Raw genomic sequence first — 21,259 nt, forward strand, 5'->3', positions numbered from 1 at the left:
TTTAAAAGTTTTGAGCTTGAAAGCAACTTATATGGCATGAGTAAATTAATTATATAAGACTTCATATAACGGTATTTTTGTGTATTATTGACATAAAAAACCACAATAATTATATAAAATATTACATGTAATTTTGTAGGAAGCTTGCAGCAAGCACATGCATGCCCCAGCAGTTAACATTACTCAGTCAGAATGTTACATGTGTGGCTTGTTAGGTTCCCAAAAGCCAATAAGCAAAAGGCCTTGGACTGTGGTTGGATGTTGGCCAAATTTTAGAAAATGGGATAGAAGAAGACTACATAAACAACATTATGCAGAACATAACTGGTTAGGAATTATTTTATATTTTTATAGTTTGAGTAAGATAAAGAACAAGCATATCTGGCTTGGATTATATTGGCAGCGATTCAAAGGAGGATAAAAAATGGAAGATATGAAACGATAGTACGGGCAACATATTTAACCTAATATAGATGATCGATAAAGATTCAATTACTTTCGTGATAATGAATACGAGTCACTTTTCTTTTAATTTAATGAGAAATTCTTGTAAATGGCTGTCTGTGTGCAATATATGATGGGACTATAAATTTTTTTTTGAATAGGAGTTAAGACAAGTCAAAAGTCTAATACGGTATTATTTCAATTTATGATTTGAAATATATATGTGAGTCGTGAGTATTTCACTCATCACGTGACACTATAACCATAAGAGTAACGAAGGACTACCTTAAAGTGTTAAGTTTTTTCTTCTTGGCAACACCTTTAAAGTGTTAATGTTAATGGTGCCAAAGGCAAATATCAAATCCCAATAATTGCAAAAATGGCCTTTGATAATATGTTCATGTTCTTTTTCCAATAGGGTTTTTGAGAGGGAGAGATGTGAAAGGGTGTTCATGAAGATGGTCTCACTCATCACAACCAATAGTTATCTTCGAAATTTCTTATCAACAAAAGAAGTGATGTTGAAAACTAAAGCAACTTCAACCACAATAAAAGGAAATTTGAGAGGGAAAACAAAAATAAAAATATAACGCAAGGACAAATTTATGAGGAGGTAGGTGGGGAGGAGGGCGAAAGAAAGAGACTAAGAGAGTGAAATTTGAGAAAATACGAGCATCAAAATTTACACTAGATACAAATTATATTTGATCAAATTTATGTTGCAATCACATATGTAGCTAATAAAAATAATAATTGTGATAAAAACATAGCGAATTATCCGATCTACAATAATTTTCTTTTGTAATTGTGTAAGGTAACTTCTTATTATATTAACACATATTTACAATGCATTTAGCATAGTAAAGTGAGAAGAAACCTTTTTACTCCTAAGTAGTGAGGACTGAAGGAAGCAAATCAGATTTCGACCCGAGAATTCGAGCCTTGGTGTCGGGAAAAAATTCTGTTCCGGGCAATTCTGTAACCTCTCCATTTTCAGTAACTGCAATGGGGTAGCTAAGCAAATGCCCTGGCAAGTCACCATCCAATGTGTCACATGAATAAAGGTCCCAATGCTGGTCTGCAATTTGGTTCACCTTTCTTATGCATTCCACATTTTGTGGTTCAAGAAAGATGTCATCAAGCAGGCCCAAGTGTTCATACCACAATGACATTCTGAGGCCATGAATTTGTCCCCGGGCTGGCTTTCCGGTGGATAGATGATAGGGTTGGTAGGCCCCCATGGCAATCTCCGAATCCCTGGCTCCATCCATTGATCTTTGGTTGATGTTTGCGGACCCAATGATTATGTAATCATCATCAACTGCAAATTATGCAACGCATTTCAAACACTTCAATCAGTATATGTTTGTCCTTCGTACAAATCCATGATTCTATTGTGGGGACGTCCACTTTTTCTTTAAGAACGGATGTTTTGAGAAAATCTCACTTATTATCAACTTTGTTCTACTTTGATTCGTTTATTGAAAGAGTTGATAATTTAGAGTTCATAATCACGCTTTAGAGCTTCGATTTCAGGTTTTATGTATTACATTTCAGGCGAATATGAAGTTTGGAACCTAAACTCGAAATGATAAACCAACCCGAGATTAGAATCTAAATTTTAAGCTCTACCTAATGATTCTACACCCTTAGAACAATCAACTATGTTAATAAAAAGGAACAAAACTGAAGAAAATTGAGTAGAAGTGAGCTTTTCTCAATGCGTGTTTTCTTTAAGTTAAATTAAAAGTTAGAATAATTAATTAAGAAGAATGTGATATAAGATTGGCTTACCTATCATCACCTTGGCATGAACATAGATCATGAACCGCCTCGCTTGTTGTGCTCGACTGTAATCTGATCCATGTTCTGGTTTTTCCGGAGGTTCATATTCTCCGGGTAGCTTCTTCTCGTGGTTACCAAGGCAAAAGAATGCCAAATAATCCTTAGGGTTTGCCTCAATCCCCTTGACTTTGAGAGTTTGAACAATGTCCCTATACATCATGTCCATCGTCATCCTCTGCCAATGCAACATTGCCTGAGCGGTTTGGCTTTCCGGAATGCCCTCTGGCCACATTGGCATCACAATGTAAACCGTAAATCTTTCTCCGGCTTCAATCTTACTAACAATCTTTAGTGACAGTTCCTTTGGGATCAGATGCAAAGCACCAACCTCCTCAACTTTTAGGGTAACATAATCTGAATGCCATCCGAAAGAGCTTCCAAGAAAGTACTGATTTTCGATGTAGATAAAAGACTTTGCGCGCCGAATGGCATTGATGTAAGCATCCTGAATGCTTCGGTCAACCACGTGATATTTCCCGGTGACAAGGCCTGCCCTGGCAGCATCTTCGGGGGAGTCAGGGAATCCGAATGCAGCTCCTCCATCGATGGAGTGAAACAGCTGAACATTCCATGTATCATGGTCTTGAGGGGACATAACCGGAGATGGTGGTATAAATGTGTCATCTAGCTCTCTGAGTTCAACAAGCAAGTCCTTCCCACCTTGCTTCCTCCACCTTTGCTCAAAATTGAATAAGACGTCCCACGCAATAGGCCCTTCCAACTGACAACGTATGTCGTGCCAAGGTTCCCTTGGACCACCTTTTGTGAACGAAGCGCCCCCAAAATTAGGCTGATGGAGATCATTCTTGTGTGTTGTGTCTAAAGTCCTGAAAATGGGATGTGAAGGTGTGTCATATCTTCCATCACAAAGATCAATGCCACCAATGAAGCTCACAATCCTCCTCCATTAGGCAATTCGCTGTCCACCACGACAATCTTCTGGTGATGCGTAAACATGGTGGACACCTGTAAATCCTTGACAATGCTATTCCCGTTGTCAGGGTTTCGGGGACACAGCACGCAATGAACTGCTGTGTTGTGGAAGTAGCTTTCAGTGTCTTCATCATGAGTAGCCATCACTCCATCTCTCTTTAGCAACTTCACTGAAGTTCTGTCATCCCACACAAGCATTAGGACTTTCACTCCTTCATCTGCCTTCTTCTTAAGAAGCTCTCCGAGGGTCAAATCGCAACCCGGGATTTGCCTCTTTGGGTCCCTTACTAATGTGATTTTAGTACATACAGACCAACCTGCTATGTATATCAAGCGTTTTGCATTAGAAATGCCATTAAAAATGTCTTCCCAGCATCGGTGCGGTTCATAACACTTGGAACCAGCAAGAGGGATTTTTGGGGTGAAATTTTCAGGGACATGAGCATCTTGATAAAGGGTAACTCTGCAACCATTCCTCTGAGTGAAAAATGTGTATGGAACTCCTTGGAATTCAGGACTTCTTATTCCGCGAGACCAATTCGACTCCTGGTTTACGTTAAAGAAACGCAACTTCACGTGAATTTTCGAACGTCCATGCAGAGGTTTGTTGTGATAGATGATCTTAACCCATCTGTCCACTGTAAGACATATTCTGAAATCACAACAATAAGACATTAGAATCACGAATAAAACAAATATAACTACAATAAACCAATCAAAAGGATTAAAAGGGAAATAAACTTATCTTCCGAAGTGGAGGAAGAAGAAGAAGCCATGTCTGCTAGGGTTTCAAGGAGGAACTTCTACACTCTAGCAGCCTAGATTCCTTGTGCACAAAAATAGGGTTTTGCACTAGAATAGGATTATGCTGTGAGTGCAGGGACCTCCTAATATATAGACACTCATCCCTTTAATCCGGCCTATTAACTGATTAAAGGGATATTCCATATCAATTAGGATTTCATTATAGTCCTAAATGGTAACGAACTCTTTGTCAACTAAATAAGGTTTTTATAATTAATTGCACTAAATAAGGACTCCTAAACCTAACCAAATAAGGCTCCATAATTTTCTCAACCATTAACTCGGATTAACCAAGTTACTGTATGTCAAGAAACAGTGAGCACATGTTCTTTGACACTCACAACTTACATTCTCCCACTTGAGTGTCCAAGAACATGATCCTTATTTGGCTAAGTGGTAGGTGATCACTGAGTCCCACAAAATTTGCAACTATACCTTTAACAACTTGTCACTAGTAGTTTAAATATTGGATTATAGAAAATAACATGTAATTGCTTCTACATGTTTACTCTATTACCACGAATATCAAATTACGAGCACAATGTTGCTTGACATCATTCGTTAAATTCAGGTTGATAAGCAAAAGATCAACTCCTGAACTGAGCCTCATGCAAGCATGGCTCATATTTTCTGTCAATTTATAATATGATAAGAGGACAAGTAAAATACAACATACTATTTACAAAATTAGGACCTCTTAATAAACTTATGAACAAAACTTAAACAAAAACTCTTAAAATATCAGCCACTAACACTTCAAATTTTAAACACAAAAGGTAATCTCTTGCTCCCACTGATTAAAAGAGACAAAATTATATAAATTATTATTACTCCCACTGATTAAGAGAGTAAAAAAAAATTTGTAAATGTCTACAAAATGAAACAGATACCTTTCCAATACTCCTATTAGCAAGACATTAGTCATGGGATCTAAAACATAAAATTTGTGAGCTCAACATCTTTATTCCAGATATCTGTAGGGAAGTGACTCTTATGACTGAAAAACTATACAAAATCATTTGGTCCGTTTTGTTCATCTAACATTTGACAGAAATAGAAAACTTTAACGGAACGTTTTCTGATTGCAACAAAAACATATAATTCCAGAATCCTCTTTGGATAGAATCTGATTATATTAGGTTTTCACAGCTAAAACATAAAATACAAGGGTAAACGTATATAGTTTCAACACTTTTGAGCAGAAGAAGTATATACAATCTTGTCAATTCCATGTTTAACCGTTCATTGATTTATAGTTGGACTGAATAAGAAAACACTTTTGAGCAGATTAATTATCCATCAATAACATATAAATCACAAGTCCAATTTCTTGAACAACAAACAAGAATTAATAAGCAAAACACTTTTGAGCAGAATATACTCATTAACCTTTCTTGAATTTCCTGCAAGATTAGTTGCATATATAAAATATAAACAAGTATGATAATGTATGTTTTATCTACCAAAACTATGACCATTAAAAGCATGCAAAATTGATGAGTGTGAAGCCCATAATACATTATTTCTCCCACTTGGGCAAACACTCAAAATTGCAAGATTAAACATTAGAGACAGTGGTTTTTATATAACAAAATATAGGCTAGTTGAATCAATAAAGATAGTGTAAGCTCTACCAAAATTTCAGATTTAATCATAATTTAAATAAACCAATTTACAATCTTTAATATGATCAAAACACGAAAATTTCTTAAATAAATTAAAGGTTCATTTCATTAGATAAATAACCTTTAATATGCCCAAAACATTAAAATTTCTTAAACAAATTTGTTGAGTCACAAAATAGTTGGTTTGGACATAATAAAACAATCTATATGTATCAAAAATTAGGCTTATATAAGGAACAATATCTCAACATTATTAATCGATCTAAAAGTGACAAGTGATTAGATAAACAAATGGCTACGAAGTTTATTTTAGTGTATGAGAGAAGACTCGTATATGTGTTAAAGATTAGGTCATATATTAAAATGAAACCTAATAAGAGAATCCAAACTCAAAATTTATGTTTTAATTCTAAAACAAAGTAGAATTAAGGTAAACACATAGATATCTCAACAACATCAATTTTTCAACAATAATTTTAATCCAATTTAGAACTCACAGAAAATTAAGGCAAAAGATTGGCAAATTTACCTACTCATTCTCGATTCTGCAAGATTCATCATGGATGTAGTCGAGTTGTGGAGGATCGAACTAACTCCAAATTGCATGATTGTTACACCTTTGGGCAGAAACTAATCATGCAAAGAAAATACCTGCATAGTTAGCCAAAACATAAAATACACAAAATACATATAGCTTCAACAGCTTTGGCCATATGAAAATATGTTAGAAGTACTTTATGATTTGCTATAATACTAATTTATAATTGGTGAGTTATTTCCTAAAATTCCCATTGGGACAAAAGTATTCACCATATAAATTAGAATTCTGATTTTTCAAAATAATCCTTTAGAACAGTATTAAATAACTGTTTTGTTGGATATTCAATGATTCTCAAAAGATTCAATCAGACACAAAATATGTCGTTATTGACATTGAACAATAGAGTTCTCGAAAGAGAAAACATGGTTATTCAGTTATTCGATAGAGACCCAAATGATCAATTAGTAAACTGATGCCACTTTCCAATTTTGTCTCAAAAGACAATTATCATCATAATTCAAATTGATGACCAAACAAAACATTGGTTTAAACAAAACTGTAGACATCGAAATTTCGGTAAATAAATGTTGACCGATAAATCAAAGTGTCAACGCTCATGTATTACATAAATTTTACACGTAGCGTGTGGCTCAACGAAAATTGAAATGAGTTGGAAAAGTCATCAAATAGGACACGTGTCAACACCTGGCAGAAACGACTTATTTCATCTGGGATATTATATTCAAAATTAGGTCTTGGAAAATTCTATAAATACAAGCCCATTTCATTCATTGGGGGGGGGGAATTCATATTACACCTTGAAGCTCTGAAGCTCTGAAACTCCGAAGCTCTCAAGCATTCAAGTTCCCGAAGAATCAAGAAAGCCTTCTTCGTTCTTCGTTCATCGTCCTTCCAAGATCAAGCCCCGACGGCCCTTGGATCAACAATCATCCACCAATTCAAGATCAAGCCCCGACGGCCCTTGAAGAAAGTGTTCTTCGTTCTTCGTTCTTCGTTCATCGTTCTTCCAAGATCAAGCCCCGACGGCCCTTGGATCAACCATCCACCAATTCAAGATCAAGCCCCGACGGCCCTTGAAGAAAGCCTCCATCATTCCTTCTTGAGTTATCACAATCCCACCGGGCGTGCCAATTTGTGAACATGGAAAATTCCTGAAACGAAAGAGACAAGAACGAACGACGTGCACAAACAAATATTTGTGTTTGATGATTTTGGGTTACAATCTCTCTCTATTTTGATCCTCTGATTCGATCTCCGTAAGGTGTTGATTTGTGGGATGTGCGATTGATCCAAGGGCCGTTGAGGCTTGATCTTGATGAACGTTCTTCAAGGGCCGTGGACTTGATCTTGAAGGTGGATTTGAGCGGATCTTCAAAGGGGCTTTTGGGCTTGATCTTTGAAGAACAGTGATGAACGGATCTCCAAGGGCTTTTGGGCTTGATCTTGAAGAACAGTGATGAACGGATCTTCAAGGGCTTTTGGGCTTGATCTTGAAGAACGGTTGGATGTGTGGATTTGTCGACGTTGTTGATCCAAAGGGCCGTTGGAGCTTGATTTTGGATGAACGGATGATGAACCTCCGGCAAGTACCTAGTAATGTCGCCGCCGCGTCTCGATGCCTGTGGTCTGCCTTCTACTGCTGTTGGTTGAGCAAGGGTTTGGGCTACAACACGTGTAATACCTCTCTGGAATAAGGTGAGCCTTTGATGGATTTTGGGCCGCACTTTCTCCAAGCCCAAGAATCGGACGGTTGCGGAGTGTTACTGTGGGCTGATGGGGTTTCAGAATGATATTTTATTTTATTTTATTTTTTTTCGAAGAAACTGTAGTTTAATTTTGTACAAAATTTTCTTAACAAAATAAATTTGTAATGAAATTGACCTTCTTTAATAAAACATTTATTCTTTTGATTTTGATGTGACTGAACTCGAAAAATTGAACATTCGAGCTGCCTACGTACCCCTCCAAAGAAGGGATCAAGTCGAAACGTAGTTCAAATGAGTGATGAATTTAACAATGATTTTGATGATGATTTTGCCGTACACAGTTTATGCTCTTGCGGGCCAGGAGCTTTGGTTCGTGCAGTTTAGGCTCGTGCGAACAAGGAGCATTGTGTCTTGCAGTTTAGGCTCTTACCGACAAGGAGCTTTTGGTGAATTTGTCAAGCAATTTTGGAGAGGCGTTCCTCACAATCTTCATAGCAAGGAGCCTTGATCGAGTGATTGAAGAAGTCTTCGGGCAAGAAATCACGCATCGTGATGGGGATGGACGATCTATACGTCGAAATTTCATCATCTTCAACACGTTCACGTTGCTTTGAAGGTTGACAAGAGCTGTTTTGCCCCCTTTCCGATTGGCGGACTTGTGGAGGAGACGTATGCTTCTTGTGCAATTTCTTCGGAGTGACTTGAGTCAATCCTTCAACTTTGCTTGTCTTGGAGGATGCCCCCAGCGGTTGATGTAGTCCATGACTGGCTCGTCCTTCCACTGCTTTGTGCTTGTTAGCTCTAGCATGCTCACGGATCTCGCATAGTTCCACATCGACTCCAACAGGTTCTGTGGAACTGTTCCCCACAAGTTCAATCGCCTCAAGCTGCTGTTCGAGCGCGATTTGAGCAACAATTGTTTTGCTGAAAAAAAAAATTCCCTCGAGTGTTTCTCCAACTGCCGAAGCTCAAATTCTTGGATCTAAGGTTCAACGAGTTCGAAGGGATAGTGATGAAGGAGCTGTTCGACAAGGATTTGGACGTTCTGCTTCAATCTGCCCGATAACTTTGTAAATTCCACCGTCTACAAGGTCATCCACCGCCCCACGGGCCGTCTTTACGCGCTCAAGGTGATTTACGGCAACCACGAGATCGAAACCCTCCGCCAGATCTGCCGCGAGATCGAAATCCTGCGCAACGTCGATAAACCCAACGTCGTCAAGTGCCACGACTTGTTCGACCACAACGGCGAGATCCAGGTCCTGCTCGAGTACATGGACGGCGGGTCGCTGGAGGGCCAGCACATCGGGAACGAGAAGGCCCTCTCCAATTTGGCCAGGCAAATCCTCAGCGGCCTCGCCTATCTCCACCGGCGGAAGATCGTCCACCGCGATATCTAACCCCCAAATCTAACCCCACCGCTGTAATTACATATTTAATTGCATCGCCTTCCTGCAATTTGCAGTAATTTATCGCTGGAAATTAATTCTGTTTGAAATGGAGCTGGAGCAGCACCGCCCTGCCATGACCTTTGACGAGATCTCCATGGAGCGCAGCAAGAGCTTCGTCAAGGCCCTGCAGGAACTCAAGAACTTGAGGCCTCAGCTTTATTCTGCTGCGGAAAACTGCGAAAAGTCCTATCTTCATAGTGAACAGAAACAAATGCAAACCTCAGATGTCTCAACCATGGATCTGAAAGTTACTTGCCTAAATCAGAAACTTCTTGCATGCAAAACATACATGGATAAAGAAGGGTCCAGGCAGCAGCAGCACAATAACGGAGATGTATTGGTGAAATCACAGCCGTTGGTTAAGGTGTTGCAGTTGATACATGCGCAAGAGCATGGCTCGTTGTTCGAGCGACGGCTTCCAGCCCAGGAAAGCGATAAGTACAAGAGCATTGTCCAGCAGCATGTAGACCTGGAAACTATACAAACAAAGCTCCGCAAGGACGCGTACTCATCCTGCTCTCTCTCATTCTACCGAGACCTGCTCCTCCTCTTCAACAATGCCGTCGTCTTCTTCCCCAAAATCCTCCCTCGAGTCAATGACTGCTCACCAACTCCGCCGCCTTGTCTTGAATGAAACGAAGAAGAAGAATCTCATCACTCGGCCCAACCCGACTCCCTCATCGAGGCCTACTCCGGGATCCGTAAGAATTTCACCTACTTCCGCGTCAACTCGTCAGCGAAACACTCTGTGCTAGAGCTTCAAAAAGCTTGGCTGGGTTCAAAAGTAAGATGGGTCACTGGTGGGCATGTCTCATCGTTCATTCTCCACAACAGTGAGTCCCGCATGGTTATTGTTGACGGACTTGACAGATTGCCATGGAAGGAATCTCCATTGTGACATTGGCAACACAAGTGAAGAAGACCCTACACTTATTCTGATGTGCAACTATTCGAAAATTGCTGGCCAAATCTGCAGTTGTCGCCATTACTTGCAGCTTGGGAGAGGAGCACCGCACAAGCATCGGTTATGGAAATAAGAATACTCGTCGAAGCTCTGCAACTTTCCGCCCACCAGAATCTGACCACACAGCTTGTCGTAGCTCACGTTCAAGAACTAGAAATTCAGCTGGGTAGACTCCACTGGGATACTCCCGTAGATCTTATTGTGGTTGATATCCAGCGAGGTCAAGCTTGTCGGAAACTCCACCTTTGACAGATTAAATTCCAGCCAGTTCCTGGACAGATCCACAATCTGCGTTGTCTTGTTCAGCCCAAATATCACTGACGCGTCACCTTCGAGCTTGTTCCGTGATAAGTCTATGCTGCCCATCCAACTTCCTCCATGCTACCCCCTCGTCTTCATCTCTCGAGTCACGGCGGAACACTGCAAACAAGCTCCTTCTTCCTCCGCGACGGCAGGCAGGCTATGCAACGGGTCTGCAGTGGCTGTGCTCGGTGGCAGTGCAACGGGTGTACAGTAGCTGTGCTCAGTGGTTGTGCTCAGTGGCAGTGCAACGGGTGTGCAATAGCTGTGCTCAGTGGTTGTGCTCAGTGACAATAGTGGTGGAGCGTCTTCCTCTGCACCTCCGCCATGGCCGCTGCCTTTGAATGAGATTGACAAAAACAAAGTTTGTCAATACACACCCAAAGACCTCCTCCGTCTCCTGCCTCGCAGCTGCCAACAACTTCAAAGACCGCTGTCAAACGACTAGCCGGCCGAGAAGCGCTTCCTCAAACTCCAACTCTCCGTCCGTCTTCGTCCGCTCCCTGCAAATTCCTCTACCCACCACCCAAATTTATACAAAAAGAAATACAATTAAAAAAAAAAAAAGGTGGTGGTGCATCTGGCACCACGTGAAAAAAGAGGAATGGTGGATCAAAGATAGGGTACAGTCCCATGGCAGATCAAAAGTTTCTGGTGGTGCATGGGCACCATGTGCAGAAAGAAAAAAAAAAAAAAAAACAAAATGTAAAAAATAATAAAATAATAAAATAATAAAATAATAAAAAAAAAAAAAAAAAAAAAACGATGGAACTTGGTGCATCCAGCACCAAAAAAAAAAAAAAAAAAAAAAAAAAAAACACAAATGCATAGAGAGAAATAGAAGGTCCATTTTATTTATTTTTCTGTGAATTTTACATAAATTTGCATTATACATAAATTTAAAAAAAAAAAAATCAAATCAAATCAAATTTACAAGAGGGGATATTCAAGGACGATCAGGTGGCGCCTCACAACTCGGTAGAGCTCCAGGAAGAGAAGGCGCCAGAGGTTGACTGTTTGAAGCCTCAGCAGTCGGTACAGCCCCAGAAGACGAAGGTAAATGCTGCTGGAACAAACCCACAAACCTCTGATGATCAAGTAAAATCTGACCATCAGATTCCTGCATCTGGTCAATCTTCCTCTTCATGTTTGTCGCATAGCTATGTGCGAGCTTATGCAACTGTTTATTCTCCTGCTTGAGCCCTCTAATCTCCTGTTTGAGACTCATCACTTCAGCCGCCAATGATTCAACTTGACGGGTTCGAGCAAATAGGCGTTGGGCCATATTAGACACAGAACCCGCACACTGCACACTGAGAGCCAGAGAATCCTTAACAGCCAACTCATCAGACCGTTTGGAAAGTAGTCTGTTATCTCTGGGAGTGACAAGGTTTCGGGCCACCACCGCAGCGGTCATATCATTCTTCACCACCGAATCCCCAACGGTAAGAGGACCAGTGGGGGATATGAAGGATGGGCGCCATATGTTGTCTGGAGAAGGCGGGACTGCCTCTTCACCAAGGTTCAAATCAAAACGACGGTCGGAGGGTCCGGACATTTTCAAAGTATTGAAGAAAGAAGAGGTCGGACGAATCAAGATCTTAGAAGTGCAAGAATGGAGTTTTCACAAGTAAAATTCAAGTGTGCTTTGAAACGAACAACGTGCCTCTATAAAAAACCAGCACTCGACGGGATTTCAGAGATCGAAGAGGCGAGCTCAGAATTCGAAGAGGCCATTCAAAAATCGAAGAGGCAAGCTCAGAAATCGGAGAAGCATCTTGCTTTTCCAGACGCGTCGGCACCCGTCACACGCAAACTCAGCTTTGCGAAAATCACGGGCAATTTGTCGAAGCGCCGATCCCAGATATCGAAGAGGCGCCAGTCTTTTTCAGCCACGTCAGCACCCATCACATGCAAACTCAGCTTTGCGGAAATCACGCGTCATCACCTGTCATATGCACACTCAACTTTGCGCAAATCACGGGCAATTTGTCGAAGATTTTCGGTGAAGGAGAAAGCACGTGAAGTTTACTGTTCAATCACGCGTTAGTTGCCGACACGAGTGAAAGAATAGTACCTCTACAGGTATTAAGGGACCTCCTATAAACTGTCCACCTTCACCTTCCATAGCAAGGCAGACATGCAGAGCCTTTCTTCATCTAAAAAAATGCTTTCCCAACGAAACCTCTCGAGTCATTCAGTGTTCCTTATTCCTTGGGGTACCTCTGCAAGCCAATGGCTCCAAAGCAAAAGTATCTCATATCACCAGGGTAGAAAGCAAGAGTATCTCATATCATGCGTTCTCCCTGTCATTTCCTTTGTCCTTGTTCTTACCTACAAAGACAAGGATAAAGAAAACAATATGTCGGAACCTCCACTCAAACGCGGGTAAGGAATCGACTGCTTGGAACCCTTCCCTGATTGCCTACCTAGCACTGCTCTCGAGTACTCGTTTCCCACTATTGCTGTACTTCCAAAGAAGCTGCCACATCTGCCTGGAGAACAGATAAGGCAAGTGAAAATGATACCTTGCAGCATGTGGAGACAAGGTGCAGAAGGAACCAGCAGAGAAAAATGCGGTCTGCACAGTCAACTCCGCAAAAGGAGTCCGAACTGAGGAACTCGAGAAGCTACCATATCTGCCTGAAGAAACAAGCAGAGAAGAATGCAGCATGCACAGTCAACTCGGCAGAAAGAGTCTGAGATGAAGGACTCGTTTTGACCCTCAAATTCTTGGGTCGACTTACTAGGCGTTGTGGGCTACACGTGCCGATTCACCACCCTTGAATCAAATCCTTAAAGATTAAGTCACCAACTGGAAGAAGAGCCCATCAATCTTGAAGATCATACCGTTGACAACTGCTCAGGTGTGAATTAGAAAGATTGAACAGAGCAACAAGTCGTCACCTTCACCTCGTGCCTGCTTGTCATGTGTTCGAGTCAACCTTCAAGAATCAAGCCTCAACGGCCCTTGAAGAAGCTTTCAGCCAAATTCGAAATCAAGCCTCGACGGCCCTGGAAGAAATCACAAGTCCGATTCAAGATCAAGTGTCTACCACCCTTGAATCAAAACCTAGTTCAAGAATAAGCTGTGGAAAATCAACAATTGGAGGAATCCAGAAAATCCTCCAACCCAGTTCAAGATCAAAGCTGTGGAAAGTCAACAAGCGCAACAAAATACGTGCCGATTCATCCACTACCAAAGCCAAAAATCATCTACCACATGAAGCTCCTTGTGGCCCAATTTCAACCTTCAAGATCAAGTCTCGACGGCCCTTGAAGAAATTTGAAACAAAAGTTCAAGAACAAGCCTCAACGGCCCTTGAAGAAATCTCAAGCCCAATTCAAGATCAAGCCTCGACGGCCCTTGAAGAAATCTCCAGCCCAATTCAAGATCAAGCCTCAACGGCCCTTGGATCGACATCTACAGTAAGGGACTTCAAAACGCATCTCCTACACGTGACAATCACATGTATACGACGCGCCTTGAAGTGGGGGCATTTGTAGACATCGAAATTTCGGTAAATAAATGTTGACCGATAAATCAAAGTGTCAACGCTCATGTATTACATAAATTTTACACGTAGCGTGTGGCTCAACGAAAATTGAAATGAGTTGGAAAAGTCATCAAATAGGACACGTGTCAACACCTGGCAGAAACGACTTATTTCATCTGGGATATTATATTCAAAATTAGGTCTTGGAAAATTCTATAAATACAAGCCCATTTCATTCATTGGGGGGGGGGAATTCATATTACACCTTGAAGCTCTGAAGCTCTGAAACTCCGAAGCTCTCAAGCATTCAAGTTCCCGAAGAATCAAGAAAGCCTTCTTCGTTCTTCGTTCATCGTCCTTCCAAGATCAAGCCCCGACGGCCCTTGGATCAACAATCATCCACCAATTCAAGATCAAGCCCCGACGGCCCTTGAAGAAAGTGTTCTTCGTTCTTCGTTCATCGTTCTTCCAAGATCAAGCCCCGACGGCCCTTGGATCAACCATCCACCAATTCAAGATCAAGCCCCGACGGCCCTTGAAGAAAGCCTCCATCGTTCATCATCCGTTCATCCAAGATCAAGCTCCAACGGCCCTTTAGATCAACAACGTCGACAAATCCACACATCCAACCGTTCTTCAAGATCAAGCCCAAAAGCCCTTGAAGATCCGTTCATCACTGTTCTTCAAGATCAAGCCCAAAAGCCCTTGGAGATCCGTTCATCACTGTTCTTCAAAGATCAAGCCCAAAAGCCCCTTTGAAGATCCGCTCAAATCCACCTTCAAGATCAAGTCCACGGCCCTTGAAGAACGTTCATCAAGATCAAGCCTCAACGGCCCTTGGATCAATCGCACATCCCACAAATCAACACCTTACGGAGATCGAATCAGATGATCAAAATAGAGAGAGATTGTAACCCAAAATCATCAAACACAAATATTTGTTTGTGCACGTCGTTCGTTCTTGTCTCTTTCGTTTCAGGAATTTTCCGTGTTCACAAAAACAAACCAATACATCTTTAAATCAAAATTTAATCAGTGTTGTCTATAAAATTCATTAGTATTGAGAATTTGCATAAAACAAGGACATATTGGAACCATAACCTTGTATAATAATCGGTACCAATAGATGTGCACAAATCAGTGAAACAATATCACATAACAAAACTAGTTTTGAAATACCAAAATTCAGCAGTACTACTTTAGTTTGCAAATTCACTAAAAACTCAATTCTCTTTAGATTGTCATGAAAATTTTTAGGTATGTACTAGACATATATGGCTACTATTTCACAAAATTTAATGATTTTTAAAATTTTTAAGTGAGCCAAAATGAATTCGAAAATAGAGGTGCTGCAGAAACTGCATAAAATGTTCAGTACAGACCTGAGATTACAAATTCACCAAATATTCATTGTTCATCCGATATGCATGAAAATTTTCAGACATAAAGAAAACATAAAAAACTGTTAATTCCCAAAATTTCATAATTTTTGAGATTTTACAAGTGTACTAAAAACAAAATCGAAATAAGTTGTGTTGCTGAAACAACAGAAATTCTGCAAAACATACCCGAGATTAAATAATTCACCAAAACTTCAATCTTCCTCCAATGTGCATGAAAATTTCCAGAAATGAGTAGACATATATATTTACTATCACTCAAAATTCCATAGTTTGTTCGATTTTACAAGTGGGCTAAAAATAAAATCTAAATGGAATGTGCTGCAGAAACTGCATAAATTCTTCAGTACAGTCTCGAGATCAAAAATTCACCAATAATTCATTTTCAAACCAATGCTCGTGAAAATTTTCATATTTTAAAAAAAACATCATCTCAATGTATGTCATACTAAAATTTCATGAATTTATGAGTTACATTGATATATCAAAATAATATCACAAACAGACTATTCTGTAGAAATCCGCAGAATTCCAGCAACATGGTATCACTTTTAAAAATTTACCATAAATCCATTTCTTGTCCAAAAACGTGGAAAGATACCAGCGTCTACAATCCATTTAATATTACGACATGACCGAATTTCAAAATATTTGGAGTCATACCCCTATAATATTATAGTTTGGAAGGACTATAATTTAGCATGATTAATTTTGACAAAAGTTTAGCAAGAAATAATTCACACCACAATGAATCAATTTATTAAAAATTTGAAAACCCCAATACGAACCGACTGAAAGCAATTCATAATAATGTAATTAACCACACATCAAAATTATGACAGCAAGCAATCCTTCATAATACAATAATTTGTTTATATATACATAAGTTGCAAATAGTTTCACCAGTATCGGTTCATCGAAAACAAACAGATTGGGAATGCCTTTTATAACATGTTAATTAACAATTGTAACTCAAAATTTGCAAGCATGAAAGCCGATAAAATCTTCTATGATGGCTCACCTAGGAAACCAGTATCCATAAGGTTAATTTGATCCATCAACTCAAAATAATATGAATACAAGCAAACTTACCAAATTTAAAATTTAAAGGCTAGTTTATATGGCAATAAGCGGAAACAAGAAAAAACACCAGAATCATATCAATTAGTCGAACCAATATATATGTATGTGTATATATATATATATATATATATATATATATATATATATATATATATAAAATTTTAGGGTTTATGGGAGACAAAGAAACCTGAGAAAACTCACTTCTTTAGCAAAACAGTAGTCATATATGGGAGAATTTGTAATGAAAAACGCCGAATAGAGCCAAAAGCCGCCGGAAAAATATTTGCGTCTCAAGCTTATGTTAATTAGTTGAACCTATAACCAAGAACCATTAAGCAAACACTCACATGGTTCATCCAAAATAAAATCAATCATCAATTTATCTATCAAGTCGTTTAGTGATAAATAAATGATATTGATTCCTAAAGTTTTACTTCATTTGTTGAAATCAGATACTCCTTCTATTTGATGCCATTCTGATGGAAGCAATTAGCCAATATGCAAAGTACCAGTTTTGATGCGTGCGAAATATGCAGCAAGTTTACAACAAACTCATTCAAGATTGCGGAAGCATTTAACCAAGATCATCCAAGTGTTTTCATTACTCTGAATGGATGTAATTCTCTGCATAAATGTAACAAACACAACTTGAAGAATACCATGAAATTATTCATCATGTAATTGAGTGTAAAAGAAATTGCAGAAGAATTGGTTAGAGTATGGCGGAAGCATTAATTTAACCAGAATCAAATATATACCTTAGTTCCCTTAGTAAAAATAAAGAACCCTAGCCACGTTGGGTAGCTCTGATGGAGTCGCCATGGAACAAACAATTGAATCAGTCTTCTATAAACAAATTTGCTTATACCTTTATATCGGACCCTAAGCTTGTTGTGTGGCTCTGATACCACATGTAAGACATATTCTGAAATCACAACAACAAGACATTAGAATCACGAATAAAACAAATATAACTACAATAAACCAATCAAAACGATTAAAAGGGAAATAAACTTATCTTCCGAAGTGGAGGAAGAAGAAGAAGCCATGACTGCTAGGGTTTCAAGGAGGAACTTCTACACTCTAGCAGCCGAGATTCCTTGTGCACAAAAATAGGGTTTTGCACTAGAATAGGATTATGCTGTGAGTGCAGGGACCTCCTAATATATAGACACTCATCCCTTTAATCCGGCCTATTAACTGATTAAAGGGATATTCCATATCAATTAGGATTTCATTATAGTCCTAAATGGTAACGAACTCTTTGTCAACTAAATAAGGTTTTTATAATTAATTGCACTAAATAAGGACTCCTAAACCTAACCAAATAAGGCTCCATAATTTTCTCAACCATTAACTCGGATTAACCAAGTTACTGTATGTCAAGAAACAGTGAGCACATGTTCTTTGACACTCACAACTTACATCCACTACTTCGCTGTTGAGGAGTTCTGCAGCCGGCATGTGAGCCCTTCCGATCACTTTGGCCCCGAAAGCATTGTCTTCTTTAATGGAGAAAACAACATTTGAAGTCATGTGTGCACAGTAAATATGAAAAGATTCACACCACTGGGGATTTTTCGTTGAGTTTTCAAGCAGTCTAGTTCGTCCAACTCTTACATTTTCCAAATCAATTGTTGCATAGAGTCTGGAACCTTTCCCAAACCCTACTGACTCTCCAACAAACTGCAATGAAATTAAATCATGACATTTACTGAAGTTAGATTTCTCACATTACATTTAGCAAGTCAAAGGAGGTCACACAACCCGTTGAGGATTATTATTATTATTATTTTTTTGTCTGAAATTGTGAAAGTACCAAGATAAAATTCAAATAGAAAGAAGTGCATGCGATATTTTTAGAGTGTCAATATAACAATGCTCTGAAACTAATGGCGAGCTTTTTAAGCACAAATCATATGTTTAGTTAGTAAGATGTCTCAAAATGAAATTTAAGTGGTCAAAGCGCCACATGAGTCAAAATCAGGTAGCATTATTATAATTTATCCTAAAAATCAATAATGCCATGCGAGTCATTTATGGGCATAGATCAAGATGCCATTATTGACTCAAGGTTGAAAATGTCTTGTAATTAGGATGATGGTCCCCTGAAAGTTGGAATACAGATACAGTAAATGTTACTGTAGTTGCAGCCACTTTGCAGGATGAAATCACACAGCCAAACATGGAAGTTCGATTATATCATGGAGAATTTTTCAGAAAAAAATTGTATTCCACAATCAAATTTGATAAGTGATATTTCAAATAAGTGTCTACATATATACTCTTCTTCTTTTTGAAGAAATGATTCGTCGGAATATGCTACTATCACCTCTCATGCAGAAATAAAACTAACGGTAGATACGCCATAATAATTTATTGCACAAGAAAATAATGAGAAATTTTGGATCATGATTGAATTGTTAGAGATAATAATATATGAATCTAAAGCAAAACAAGTTTAAAGGAAAAATAAATTATGACTTGATCATCAAGTTTTGAGAAGGAAAAATTAAAAACTGAAATAACATGAAAAACACAATTCAGAGAGAAAAAGGACAAAGAGATTTATACCTTGCAGAAGAAAATGCAGCAACCACCAGCCATGAGCCTGTCAACCTCGTAGATGGTTGCATGGAGAACTCCATGCAGTAGCACTGGTTTCGCCGCCATATCGATCTCTAGAACTGTATCCGCAAATCGAACACAGGCTAACTAGCAGCTCCGGCGATCAACTAAATCACAAGTATCTTTTATGCTGCTGAACAAAAATGAAGCATTAATTAGCTCGCAAGGAACAAGAAGTTCTAAATTTTGGAACAAAAGGTGAGACCAAGAACATACAAGTCAAACCAAATCACGAAAAATAACAAATGAGATTGTATTGAGTTGTCACTTCCTGAAAATATTTTCTACATATATATACAGACATAATTTTAATATATGGGTATATTGTATGAAACAATTCTGAATTGAAGCATTGTGGAGAAAAATGAAGATAATGTATGCGTATATTTCCGAGTGGTTTCGTTTTATTTTTCTGTTATTTTGGAGTGGTTGCGTTCGAAACAATTGTGAACAGATAATAAAAATACTAAGATATGCAGTGGTGGTGCAGGTAAACAGCCACGCAATAGGATTAGCATGTTATCAAATGGCGGAGATTACGTTAAATTCCTATTTAAAATTCAAAACTTGCTCTAGTTTTGATTACCATTTTGGATAAACATTCTATCCTAACTGTCGCATTCAAATTTTGAGGCTTCTTAACAACAAATAGGTTGCTGAAAAAGGTGATTAGTTTGATGGAAAACGTATTAGGTACGATAATTCTAAAATGTATTAGGTATGATAATTGTACCGCGTGATCATATAAATTATGTGATACAATTCATTGTGTCAACCTATTATCTGAAATTATTCTTGACTTTTTTATGTTTATTGAAATATGATGTATCGAAATTATTTCAATTCCGAGTTTTCTTTGTGTCTAACACATAAAATTTAATTATAAGAAAATATGAGTTCTATGTAAAAATTCGTAATCCAATTAATACTTGAAAAATTAGGAGTCAAATCAACTGACGGAAACATGCCAAGTTGAGGAAACATGAATAAATAAACCTTCTAGTTGATCACAAAGGCCTTTATTTAAGGTGCCAAATTGCAAATTAATTAATTTTCTGCGGCTGATTTTGAGGGCCAATCTGTGATTGTTCTTACAGGGACGTGAGCGAGCCAACCAGCCTTAATTAATTGATTACGTTAGTGAGATACTCATGCATCTGAAAATTCATGAAATTCAGCCTGATTGGCTGCAGGTTGCAACACATTTTCCATATCATTGAGAATTGTTCGCACAAATTAGCTAAGAGCAACTCCAGCGTGGGGAGCCCGAGGGACAGTGGAGGCCCGAGCACCAGGCCTGTGAGGAATTGCCAGCATGTGAGCCCGAAGTGGATCTAACGCAGGGCTGACGTCATCCAGGCGTTAGCCCAATTTTTTATTTTTTTCTGTCAGGTGCGTGCACCTCACCCGCACGTGGGGGCGCGTCACCCAATACGGTTTCAGCGCCTGGGGCCTGCGGCGCAGTTTCAAAAAGTTACCGTTGGGAAGCCACGTGGCTTCCCATTGTCCGTTGGATCTCAACGGCTATATAATGTGGACTGTCCGATTTGCAACGGTAAAAAAAATAAAAAAGTCTTATTTAATATCAACCGTTGGATCTGAGATCAACGGTTGATATTATTCTCCTTTATAAATAAATAGAAAAAGAAAAAATAGTTTTAAAATTAAGAAAAGTTACCGTTGTGCCACGTGGCACAATCTAGAGTGTTAGAATTCAATTTTTTTTTAAAATCCAATGGCAGAGATTAATTAGTTGAATAAAAGTTTTACTTTTCTATAAACACCTTCTCATTATCATCTACCTTACACCACAATTTCATATTTTCTCAACTACTTTCAATCACATTCCTATCTTTCTCTCAAAGTTTCAATCTAATTTTTTTCAACAAAATGACTACTGATGCAGGTACGAATTGGTCGTTTCTTGAAAATGTTGCGTTGTGTACTAGCTAGTTTGAAGTTACTTATAGTTCGCTTACGGGTAATGAGATGCAGTTGCGAGAACTGTGGAGTCTTA

The 21,259-nt window shown here is 38.9% G+C and overlaps 2 protein-coding genes and 1 pseudogene across 2 annotated transcripts; 1 reads left to right on the plus strand and 2 right to left on the minus strand.

The window, feature by feature from the left end:
* Window positions 1-1,125: 1,125 nt before the first annotated feature.
* Window positions 1,126-3,856, minus strand: LOC126601409 (phospholipase D alpha 1-like; annotated as a pseudogene).
* Window positions 3,857-7,809: 3,953 nt separating this feature from the next.
* On the plus strand, window positions 7,810-9,319 carry LOC126602676 (mitogen-activated protein kinase kinase 5-like). The gene is made up of 2 exons (XM_050269585.1): window positions 7,810-7,854; window positions 9,011-9,319. Exons 1-2 carry the CDS (start codon window positions 7,810-7,812, stop codon window positions 9,317-9,319), a joined length of 354 nt encoding a protein of 117 aa, XP_050125542.1.
* Window positions 9,320-16,795: 7,476 nt separating this feature from the next.
* Window positions 16,796-19,718, minus strand: LOC126601410 (phospholipase D alpha 1-like). The gene is made up of 3 exons (XM_050268119.1): window positions 19,459-19,718; window positions 19,189-19,375; window positions 16,796-18,300 (listed from the first exon to the last, which is right to left on the minus strand). The coding sequence occupies exons 2-3, from the start codon at window positions 19,285-19,287 to the stop codon at window positions 17,968-17,970; spliced, it is 432 nt and encodes a 143-aa protein (XP_050124076.1). The 5' UTR covers window positions 19,288-19,375; window positions 19,459-19,718; the 3' UTR covers window positions 16,796-17,967.
* Between the last annotated feature and the right edge of the window lie 1,541 nt (window positions 19,719-21,259).

The sequence above is a fragment of the Malus sylvestris genome, chromosome 15 (assembly GCF_916048215.2).
Source record: "Malus sylvestris chromosome 15, drMalSylv7.2, whole genome shotgun sequence".
NCBI lineage: Eukaryota > Viridiplantae > Streptophyta > Magnoliopsida > Rosales > Rosaceae > Malus > Malus sylvestris.